This window comes from Camponotus floridanus, unplaced genomic scaffold (assembly GCF_003227725.1).
Source record: "Camponotus floridanus strain SB8 unplaced genomic scaffold, Cflo_v7.5 scaffold29, whole genome shotgun sequence".
Classification (NCBI taxonomy): Eukaryota; Metazoa; Arthropoda; class Insecta; order Hymenoptera; family Formicidae; genus Camponotus; species Camponotus floridanus.
In genome coordinates, this window is record NW_020229425.1 from 1,766,269 (window position 1) to 1,778,404 (window position 12,136).

Consider the following 12,136-nt stretch of genomic DNA (forward strand, 5'->3'; position numbering starts at 1 on the left):
TTCAGAGAAAATCGCCTAAAAATGTCAAAGGACTTACGCTCAATACAGAATTCAAATTCGAACACTTGAATGAAAGTCCAGCTAATTCGTCTGACGTTACTCCAAAGGACGTATTATTTAATAATTCGAAAACGCCTACTCCATTTTATAATAAAAAGCCACCACCCCCACCGGCACCTGCTCAAAGCTTAAAACCAAAGATCTGAGCGATATCTGATCTGTCTATACGAATCTAATCACGCGTAGATATTTGGCGTGAAAATTCACGTATGTTCACGTTTATTAGAAGAATTTATCGATTTATTGTTTATGTAATACATTATGATATATGAATCTCGAGTCTGTTTTATAATCTATAGTAGTTGAATTTATTTTCAGAGAAAGAAATTGCAATAAATCATAAAAGAATCATTTCAATTAAATAAAACATATCATTTGCACAAAAATCGAATTTAAAAAATCCGAAGATTTTATTTTAATATTATACAAAGATTTTATTTTAATATTATTATTATTGTGATAATAATTTAAAAAAAGATCAGAATTAATTATTAATCGAATATAATATTTCTTAAATAAATATGAAGTAGATCGTTAAATTAAGAATAATTTTGTTCAATAGTGCAAATATCATAGCATTCTTATTATAACGAGTTATGATTTTTGCATTATAACATATACGGGGACTCGAAAATGGTGGTGGTATATAGAAACAATATTTGGATATAACTGTTGCCAGAACACGCTAAAGTAATTCCTACTGTGATTCCAATTGCTGATAGTCATAATATGCTCTTCAGTATATTGTTATATATATATATATATATATATATATATATATATATATATAATATATATATATATATATATATATATATATATATATGTGTGTGTGTGTGTGTGTAGACAAAATTTTATAATAATATTTTTCAACGGATTAGATAAAAAGTGAAATTAATAGTTAAGAATAAATGTAAATAATATAAATCGTATCACTTTTTCTCGCGTGTCTATCGTGATTAAATCTGTTCAAGACAGATTCTTTTATGTTATAAGCATAATGAGATGTAGAAATAATAATTGCAGGCAATTGATGTAAATACTTTTTCTTTAGCATTTCAAATTTAATACATTTTTGTAATCGTGCATTATGCATTGTTTATGTGATCGCAAACTTAACATGTCTAAGAATATTATTAGAACAGCATTTTGTTCTTAGTGATTGTTTAATGTACTTAAAAAAACAAACTAGCTATCTAATTTGGAAGGCCTTATTTTATTCTTAATTATATATTAAATATAGAAGCTAAATATCTAAATAAAAACTTTAATCAATATACTTTACAATATTAATATACATCTGTAAAACATATGAATTTTATATGAGACAAATTAATCTGTCAATGCATTATAATTAATGTTAAATGAGGTACTCAAATTTGCAGAACAGAATACTGTTCCTTTATTGAAAACCAACGAATTATTATATAAATTTTATAAAAATAATATTTTTTACATGGACATATTGCGCTATAAAGACGGAGATTATTGACAAGTGTTGCGTAACTGTAGAGCATGTGCAGAAAATCATGTTATATGAGCATGAGCATGAATAAAAATTCTCTTCTTACTGGCTTTGCATTTTGCGAAATTGACAATTTATATAATTTAAAAGCCGTGAAAAGTTTATTGATTATTTCTTATTATATTAACGATTACTTAAGAAGTACTTAATTTTTATTAATAAAAAATATTTTTTCATTTCTTTATTCATTTCTTGAATATACAAGATAAATATACAACGAATATTATACTCATATTTTGATAATTGTACAATTATTATTATTATTATTAATAAACGTAGTATCGAGATACAGTGTTTTCAGTTTTCCTCAATGATTTCCTTCTCCAACTGCTTGCTGTACTAATATCTTAATCTGTAACTAACATTTCCCTGCAATTATTTCTTGTCTGCGCATGTTTGGATTTGCGGTGAATAGTTATGCATTTGAGAGAAATGCTAATAAATGATTTTTTTTCACGATGCTGAACACGTATGCATGTATAAGGATAAAGCGTACAGTATACAATAAAAAATTTTAAATTTAAACATTACTTCTCGTATTATTTTAATTTATACATTGCTTCTCGTACTATTTTAATATTTTGAAAAACACCTATTTTTTTGCTTCATCAACGAGATGTGCACGAGAAAAACAACACTAGTATTTTATACTTTAATATATATGAAAACAAATAGATTCTCAGATTTATCTCACTACAAACAAAATATTTTCATTAGCCACGCACTAAATATCACATAATTGCGCTTACAAGTTCCCCAGTTCCTTCGCTTATAATTCTGCTTCAAATTTCAGGACCGATCGCGGCCACAATGGATCGCTAATCAAAACGATTGATCGTTCAAGCCCCATGTCTCGTAACATCGAGACGATCGATTCTAGCCTGAGTCAGGATCCGGCGTGCGTGAGTTTGCTACCTAAGACAGAGGCCGACGAGCGCTACACCAACAATATGTTTGGCCAGTTTAAAGGCTTCACGATCACGCCGATCCACTCTCAATCCAAACTGGCCGAACCCACGAAATCGGCTCCGCCTCCGCCGCCAGGGTGGATGCCTACCGTAGCAATTAAGACAAATGTAATTAAGTCGAATATGCAAAGATGCAATGTATCGCAAAAAAGTACTCTGTTAAGTTCTGATGTCAATGATGCGACCGCGCCCATGTTGCCGCCATTGAATCCCGGATCTACAGCGCGACCGTTAATCAGCAGTCCCGTATTGGCAGCTACAACCTGCACGTCTGTTGAACTGGTAGCCAAGGTACCCACCAGACCTGCCCCGGATGTACCCATGCGTCCAGCCCCGGCACCGCCAACCACCGGTTCCACGGCATCTGCAAAGCCGCAGAGACCAAACAGTACGCCCTTGACGAACGTGGTATTGCCAGAACCTGAGAAGAAGCCGGATAGAGGCAGCACGCTCAACCGAATCGCATCGATGTTGCGTCCTGGTTCTGGCATCATGAGAAGCAACTCTCAGAGGGACGAAAGGAATACGAATTCTCTGCCGAGGAGCCAGCATCATAAGGCCAACAAAGTCATCGACAAGGAAATCTTAAGAAACTTGGAGATTTCCAATCCGATACCTCAAAAAGAGATTGAGATCGCCACACCAGTCATCCCGGTGATATCAGCGGCCGAAGTCGAGAAAAAAAACGTGGTCCTGCGCGCTCAGTCCATGAGAGACAGCAAAATTACGCCAAAACCTCTTGTCCATACATTCGGTTCGATGCGTCAGACGACGCCCGTTAAAAGACCCACCAGTATTCCCGCCAGCACGAGGCCTACGTCGCCACCTCCAGGTCCGCCGAACATCGCGCAGACAGAAAAGTCCGTCGAGAACGCGATAAAAATTCCAGGATTGCCTGGTTATCAAAATCCACCCGTGAAGCCGGAGGACGTTTACGACGACTGCATGAACTTGATTGCGGAATCTTCGTTATCAGCCTTGAGAGAGATTAGGGAGGAATCGCCTACGAATGACAATATTTATGCGGTGATAGAGGAATCCGTGCCGGAGAAGAACAGGAAGAACATAGAATTGGAGGCAACAATATCAACCGATAACGAATATAAACTACCGAAACGCATCGACGCGACATCCACCGCTGGTGCGAACGACTTGGAATCGATGGGTCTGCTATCAGAAATTGTATCAGAGATCTCGAATCGCCACTTTGATTCTATATATTCCACTTCGACGCTGACCAGGAAGAAGAGGGAGAATAATAATGAGGATGCGTCGAAAAATGCAGAAAATACAGGCTCTGACAGTTCCTTGGGTAGTTACATGAACTCGAGTCACTACAAGACACCCGGGAGCGTTTATTCAAACTCGACTTCCGGCAAGTTTAATTCCTCGAGTTCCACCACCAGCTCCGGGTATCTTCATCCATCCGTGATAAATGTTCCTCAAATGGACAGAAAAGAGACAGATAAAAGTATTTCAGACGCGAACGACAACTTGAAACCTATCGAAAAAAGCAAGCTAGATACCCTGAAATCTAATAATCCTAATATAAATGACGAACTGTCCAAAGAACTCGGTATGAAGCCGCCTGAGAATCCTGTAGAGCACAAACCGTTCGCTCCGACGAAGATTCGACCGTCTCATTTGATACATATCAAGAAGGACGACCAAACTGAGAGTAAAGTTCCGGTTAAGCCGCTTTTGAACAGGACTAAAACGCCACCGAATATCGCGAAAAGTCCGACTTCCAGGGAAACGACCGAGTCGAGCGTGAAACTCACGAGACAAAGTTCAGATAATACATTAAAATCGTTGAAATCTTCCTCAAAAGCGTCCGACGCGAGTTCGATAAATTCGACGAAGCAGCGTTCGGACGCGAGGCAAACGCAACTGACCGCGACCAAGTCGAATAGCGAATTAGATAAAGAGGAATCGCGTACAACTGTATCTGTCAAAAATGTGCCTTGTAGTCCTAAGGATAATCCGGGCAAGTTCAATAGTCCGGACCTGGTCTCAAGCTGTTCGAACGCGAATCAAGGCGGCACAAAGTCGCCGGACGTTGTGGGCGGCAACCCCAAGTTCAGTCTCCCATTGAAGACATCCGCTCACAAGATATCCACGCTGCCAAGAAATGGTGGGCAAAAGACGCCTACGACACCGTTGAAACCTCTAAATATTACGTCCAAAACTACTGGTCTCTCGGAAAGGAAGAAATCCCCGACCGGCAATGCAAGCCTAGCTAAATCATTGTCGTCATCCATCAAGGATTCGAATAATGCCAAGGGTGCGAAGGTATCTACTAAGACGGAAACGATCAAGAACGAGGATGGAGGAGGAAGGAATCCTCTGCAAAGGGCGGCCAGTGGCAAGTCCAATGTGGCGTCGCTTCAACAAAAGTTTGAAGCGAACAAGAACAATTCTGGTGTCACGAGAACTATATCAAGTGTAAACAATAAGAAGCCGGTGTCGACGCGACCAAAGTGACGAAAGTGAGCGGCAGCGGCACTGAAAAGAAGAAAAAGAAGTAATCGTCACGAGAGAGAAATCTATACTTGAAACATTCTAGTCCACGAAGCCGTTTAAAATGTTTACGATGATTGATTTAATCTCGTTGGAGAAGATATACGTGAACGAGTACACACATTCACGCTGATGTAAACGTGCACGTGTATAAAGTAGTAGATACACATACGAGGGCGATATGTGTCTCTGTAACTTCTTAATTAAAAATCCTTAAACGGATGTTGAAAGAAATAGTACAAGGATCGCGAATGTTTCCTTCTAAGATCCATAAAAGAAAACGCTAATTTTACGAGCAAATATTATATTTCTTGTCAGAATATTGTAAAATTGCGGTCGTACGTGGCCGTTACATAAGAGAGACATAGTATTGAAAATTGTAAATAGTATCCACTTAAAAATTGTCAAATATTTTTTGTAGAAACTACCCACATTGCCGATGTTCAAGCGTACCTATGTAAGCCAATAATTACCAATATTAGTAATATTTATCTTTTACAATATTAGTAATATTTATCTTAAGCGTTTTATAAGAAGCGATATTACGAGGTAAAGCGACATTATTTTCGAAACCTTCGCTTAAAATTGGAGAAGGGGGGCGTGTTACGAAATTCATTGATCTCTGTGATATATGTATATGTATAAAGAAATATACTGCACAGAAATACACACACACATACACACACTGATACGTCACCTTGTTGTAAGACTAGCAGACTATAGATGCGACCAAAATTTATTTTATATCACTGCTATGATGAGGGCCCCATTATGAGAGATCTTTGAAATCCGGCGATCGGATCGAGGCAAGATAAATAAAGATAATAGAGAAAATAAGAAGGGAGATATCTCTCTTTTTGAAATTTCACTCTTATTCTTGTATTCATTTTATTAATCCACCGAAGGCTGATGAATTATTAAAATCGATGCGAAAATCTGTGCCCTCGATTGAATCCGATACATAAGTAGATGGTATTGAAAGTTGTCACGCACCGTTAAATTGATGAAAGCTATCGGAAATCGCAGTCATATCTGACAGACGTTAATAGAAGGCCTCTTTCCAAAGATTAAGATGTAATGAAATCTAGGATATATACATATATATACACACACACATAGATACAAAATTGTACCTTGGAGATTCTGTGGGAGTCAAAATTGAAATGCCATTAGCTAGAAAAGTCTAGGTGTTAGCAATCTCGATAGTAACACTGCGAATTGAACAAAGTCGATATTCTTTCAGTACAGTAATGAATTAAGCCGGAATAAATTAAGCACTTCCTCTCGATCGCGCAGTATCACGCCTTTATTTTTTCACCATTCTCCCCGTAAATTGAAATGAATTAGCGATAAAGGCTTGCTTCGTCTAAGGCCGCTCTCGACGCAAAGACTAAAACTATTTATTTGACTGATCCATGTAAATATTGTTTATATAAGATAAGCACATACATATATAGAGAGAGCTAAGTTTTATACAATGTACCTTCGAATTGGATAAGTTAAGTTGTAAGTTACCCCTAACGCATTATACGTGCGATTGTGAGAAATAGCTTCGATGCTTTCTTGAAACTATAAAAAAAATATGTAGATTTTATTACTTTAAGAGCGCGTAAAAAGGTTTGTGTGAAAAGGTTTTATTGAACGGACTTGGTTTTATTGACCTAACCGACTATATATGTGCATTTACTCGTTTTTTCTTTCCTTTATTCTTGTGTGTGTTACATGAAAAAATCCAGTGCATGATTTTTTATTCATAGTATTCAATTTGCAATAGTTCCTACACACGAGTATATTCAGAAATCACGAAAGAATTTCGCGAAAATTCAATAAAACTTTTTTACTCACGTATTATGCATTGCTTTTTCCACTTGTTTGTCTATGCGTGATGTCATATGTGTATGTGTTGCTTCATTACGAGACAATCAAGCGTTTGTTTTGCATACGGTTCGACGAGGAGTCTCAACACAACCAGCTTATTATTAATAAATAAATGCTATTTTAGTAAAAGTACTCTTTAAAAAGAAAATGAGAGAAAAAAGAATTAAACTTCACACTAAATAAATACTGCAACGTGTAATTGTAATTTCAATTGTATAATAAAAATCATCCAACAAATTGGCTTAAAATAACGATCATCGATGACATATAATGAAGTTCAAAACTTCATCTTACATCGGTTAATAAATAAATAACAACAATAACAGCAAGCATCATTGCAATTTGCAATACATATTGTACATTCAGTACCAAAGATAAGTAGCATCCTATCTATGACACTGCTGAGATAAGTACTACAATAATTAATTACGATAATGTGTACATTACCTTAAACCTTTACGATGTTACAATAAAGTCTTTATTCCAACTAAATATTTCTCCCAGCTATTTTCTGTATTTACGTATTTTGCGCAAAAATTAATTAGAACCAACGTCGATAAAAAAAATTTTTTTTAATATTTTGTAGTGCAATGTAGGATATATTGTGTATATAATGCAAGATGTAATAATTGCAAATTTAATCCTTGTTATATCTGGCACAAAATCTATATATTTTATTTTTAATTTATATTAAATTTGATTAATTTAAACTCTTTAATTTAATTATTTTTTTATTATATTTTCTTATTTTATTTTTCTGTTTATTCTTCTCTTTTATTCTTAATTAAAATCTAAAACTTTGTAACTTCTAAATATTACAAAATTGTACAAATACTATTTTTACACGCAAAATTCGCAAGTAATAGAAAAGTATGTGACAAAGAAGAATAACATATGAGATAAAATTAAAAAATTAGCTCACATACGCATAAATTATAATCTTATACAGAGAAAATATAAAGCAAGAAAGATAATCTAATTTAAATCTATATTATAGAAAGATTTTTTAAATCTTAATTTCTTTGATAAGAGAAATATAATCATGAAATAACATAACTGATATTTTCCAATACGAGCAAAGAGAGAGGACATAAAAACACAGAGTAAAAAGAATAGAACACGTAGAGAAATATACTTGTACGAAAAAAAAAACGAAGGAAAAAAGCGGGTCTTCTCTCGAGATCTAAGATCGATCATGCGCGGGCAGCAGCGGTGAGTAAACGCGCGCATGCGCGGAACCTTTGTGTGTATCGCGGTTTCGTCGATGGCCACCTCCGTCAAAATTAATTTCACGATTTTTGCCGCTATTTTTCACCGTCGCGACGGCGATCGCGCGTTTGACAGATCACGCGACGCCGATTCCCGAACGAATATTGGAGCGTGATTATCGTTCCTTTAAGAGGCTCCGGTTTGTCGACCTAATCGTGTATGTATCGCCGCAAGAAAAATTCCTTCCGGAGAAAAAAAACCGTGCATGTACTACTGTGTATGATACGGAGAATTGCACAAGCAACGCCAACAACATGCTGAATATGTATTAAAATTCCAAATCATGGCACGCTGATTGTGAATCGATCGTAGCGAGTCGCTCGCTCTCCCTCTTTCTATCTCTCCCTCTCTTTCTCCCCCTCGTAAGTATAATTTAAAAATTCCATATACATGGCTGAATGAAATCGCGCAAGTGTGCGGGGAATTCTAGATATATTTTTAGATATAATTCTAGATTAATTTATCTATAAATTAGGCTAACCTACCGAGTGTGGATTTTTTGCCGCGCGACCTTTCGTTTTGACGTGTTCGCTCTGTTTTGGGTTGTGAGCGAATAATTGGAGCAGAATTATTGAAAGTCTGTGAAATTTGACGCCCTTTGATCGAATTTTTCCAAATTATAGGGAAACCTACATTGAATGTCGATATGGTGAAGATGGCATATGCATCATTACCCAAACTTGTACCCATAAACTCGTCCAACATGTGTCCAAACAACATGACGCAAATCACTTTGTCCGAGGTGAGTTACATGGCTAATGTGCAAATATAGAAAAATAAATGAATAAAAAGAAAGGTATATTACATGAGAATATCTTCTATGTTAAAAAAAAGTGTTACTGTTTGTACCAAAGCGATCAGTCATAGTTATAGTGTTACACAAGTTTACAAAATACAATATTATTATTTGCAGATGTTGCAATCAGATCCAGTGAAACGCCTTTTTAATCAACCAAATATTATTATTAAGACGATTCCTTTAAGTTCAGTGAGTTCCGAGCTTGATAAGGATATATTTGGTGATAAGAAGAATGGCATGAATGCAACAACATTGAAACCATCTGCGATATCAATAGTTCCTGTGATGATACCGGATGAAGAAAGAGACGATGCTAATCTTCTGCCTTCAAAAATAGAGGACAAGAAATCGGAAATTGCTCTGTTGCCCATTAAAAAAAAATTATGTGGCCACAATGAACCGTGCGAGAATATTGTTTGTGATGTAATGGTACAACAATATGTAGATAACGACAGAGTGTCACCTATGTTAGCAGTGAACATAGAAGAGGAAGAGATTAATGCACCAGTTGGAAAGCATTGCAAAAACAGATATTGCGATGCGTTGAGTATCGATCATAATCGTTGTCGTCAGGCATCAATAAAGTTATACAGATGCGATAAATGTCGCGTATGCGATATTTGTGGAATAACGCTGGAAGGATGGAGATCTCGGATACATCATAGGAATTGCGCAAGAAAGAACGAGTACAGGCACAATAATGTGGATAGAGCGGACTTGTTAAAGGAGAGGATGCGTGAACGTGAGCTGCAAATTTTGGAAGTCACGAAAATGAAGAGAAACGATTACTCGGATCCCGCAAAAGCGATGGAAACTTTGCGCAAAAATGAGGAGATAATAATCATTCCAAAAACAACGCCTAGTCAACAACCGATTATCACCATAACTTCAGTACCCACCACTCAATCAGTTGGCTCTAATGTATCTAATGCTCAACCTATTAAAATTAATTCCCAAGCAAATAACTTTGCGAATATTTTTGGAAATTTGCCCTTTACGATTTCACCACAAAACACGTTACGTCCGATCGAAAGCAAAGCGCAACCGATAAATCAAGTTGGGTTCCCCAATCTGCAACAGAAATCATACGTCGTGACGCCTACTTCAACTCCCACTTCCATTCCTGCTTCTGTTGCTACTTCTGTTTCTACTTCAGTTCCATCTTCGCAGAATCAATACGTTCTCGCAACTTGTTCATCTCAAACTACCGCTATTCAGCCTTTGACGATAAGCAATTGGGTCGTATCACCATCGCACGTTATAACGACTACGCCGATTCAGGCTAAACCGTTTTTGACGCCAATACGCGTGGTGCCCATAACTAACTTGATAACCGCTCCATCATTGTTACATCGGACCCAAGGTATCCCCAAATTCTGTATTATGGCGGAAAATGTGGTAACCACACCGGTAACTGTACCAAATCCATCACCTCTTCAGCCCGCTGCTGCAACCGTTACTAACGCTGTTACCACCGTTAACACTGTTACAACAGCTACTGCTGTTACTACTTCTAATACTATTACCACAACGCAACAAAAGGATGCCTCGAAGGTTCCGATACAGCATTATTCAATACAAAAATTGCACAAAGGGCAAAAGGTCTTAAAGAAGAAGAAAACTTTTTTCTGCGATTATTGCTCGAAACATTTCAGCACCGATTGGTATTTTAAAATGCACGTTGCAAAGCACAAGGGCGTGAAGCTCTTCTTCTGCAATCTTTGTGACGAGTCTTTTAGTAATAAATACGATATGAAGAAGCACATGACTAAACAACATAATGGTCAAAAGGAAATATTTACGCAGCGATCAAAGGAATTTGCTTGTGATAAATGTGACTATGTTTGCAAATCGTTTGCTTTCTTCAAAAATCATGTTAAAACGCACGCGACATTAAATTCTGATAAAGCAGACGCCAAATTGAAGAAAGAGAAATTAAAACTCTCAGAAAAAAAAATAAATCACACATCAGTAAATGATTCAAACAAAAGGGATACGAAGGACATAAATTGCCAGGATACATCCGATAATCTAAACAAGGATAAAGTAGTTTCTGTTATTGATACAACAACACAGGATAACATCAAGAGTTCAGTTTTTCAAACAGTAACAATAAAAAATGAGGACGACACAGACTCGATGAATAATGAGAACACCAGTGCGAAGATGAATGGGTTTACATTCGTTTCCATAGAAGAAAGTCTCGATCCCAAAAATTACAAGCAAGAATCTATTATCATGTCGTGATAAAAAAGCGTGCAATATATTTTATTTATAAGAAATACGAACGAGATTATATTCTGCCAAGTTTATTATAAAAAGCTTGGAAGAATGGAAAAGCGTAAGTATCCTATCAACAACCAAAAAGCGTTAAATGTAAATATGAGTATAATGTCGATATGAGTTTTGTACAACGCGTGAGCAAGATATACTTATATTAAAATTAATTTATAATTATTATACTCTTTGCAAGAGTATTGACTGTATCCTTTGAGATAGTTGTATAATTGAGATAGATGAGATAAATGAAATAGTTGTATAATTTAATGATGTGGAACACCGTGATATGAATCTCGTTCAAAACAAAGGATTCTTGATTTATGCAGTTGCACTTTAAATTATCGTGCAAATAAAAATCGCGACGATTAAAAACTGCCTATATTTTTTCCACGTGAAGATAAAAACGTTTATATAAAGAGTAGTGTTTAGAATTTTATTTATTTATACATAATAATTTAAGATTATGATTTTAGCTAGATTTTCAATATCTCGGTTGTTACGGCTATCAGTTATATTTATGCTAGTAATTTTTTCCCTTACATTCCTACATTAAATATAATTAGATATAGATATATATCAACAAATTTTATACACACATTTATATATATATATAATTATTTTATTATTTTTTTGTTATAAATGCTAAAATAAAATTTTGTTATTCTTATGTTATTCTAATAATGTTTCATAATCACAAATGATGTACAATCTTTTTTAGAACAGAGATCAAAGAATACTGACAATGAAAAAAATAGAAATAGAATCTGAAAAAATTACTCCATTATGTTTCATCCATCTTGTACGTGTAGTTAAACTGTATATAATGAAGTAAAAAAT

General features: G+C 35.5%; 2 protein-coding genes across 3 annotated transcripts in view; both read left to right on the top strand.

Moving 5' to 3' along the window:
* The window catches only part of LOC105255467, a 90,126-nt gene extending 82,683 nt beyond the window's left edge, over positions 1–7,443 (top strand). Inside the window, exon 13 of the mRNA XM_011264764.3 lies at positions 2,379–7,443. Within this exon, the coding sequence (XP_011263066.1) occupies positions 2,379–5,037 (2,659 nt within the window). The 3' untranslated portion in view covers positions 5,038–7,443. The remainder of the gene's footprint in view (positions 1–2,378) is intronic.
* A 547-nt stretch (positions 7,444–7,990) lies between these two features.
* Positions 7,991–11,853, top strand: LOC105255468. 2 transcript variants are annotated; one of them, XM_011264765.3, is made up of 3 exons: positions 7,991–8,582; positions 8,844–8,962; positions 9,134–11,853. In XM_011264765.3, exons 2-3 carry the CDS (start codon positions 8,867–8,869, stop codon positions 11,264–11,266), a joined length of 2,229 nt encoding a protein of 742 aa, XP_011263067.1. In that variant the 5' UTR covers positions 7,991–8,582; positions 8,844–8,866; the 3' UTR covers positions 11,267–11,853. The 2 variants fall into 2 exon arrangements, with proteins under 2 accessions (XP_011263067.1, XP_019884409.1); XM_020028850.2 differs by lacking the exon at positions 7,991–8,582 and having other exon boundaries at positions 8,604–8,962.
* Positions 11,854–12,136: the final 283 nt, after the last annotated feature.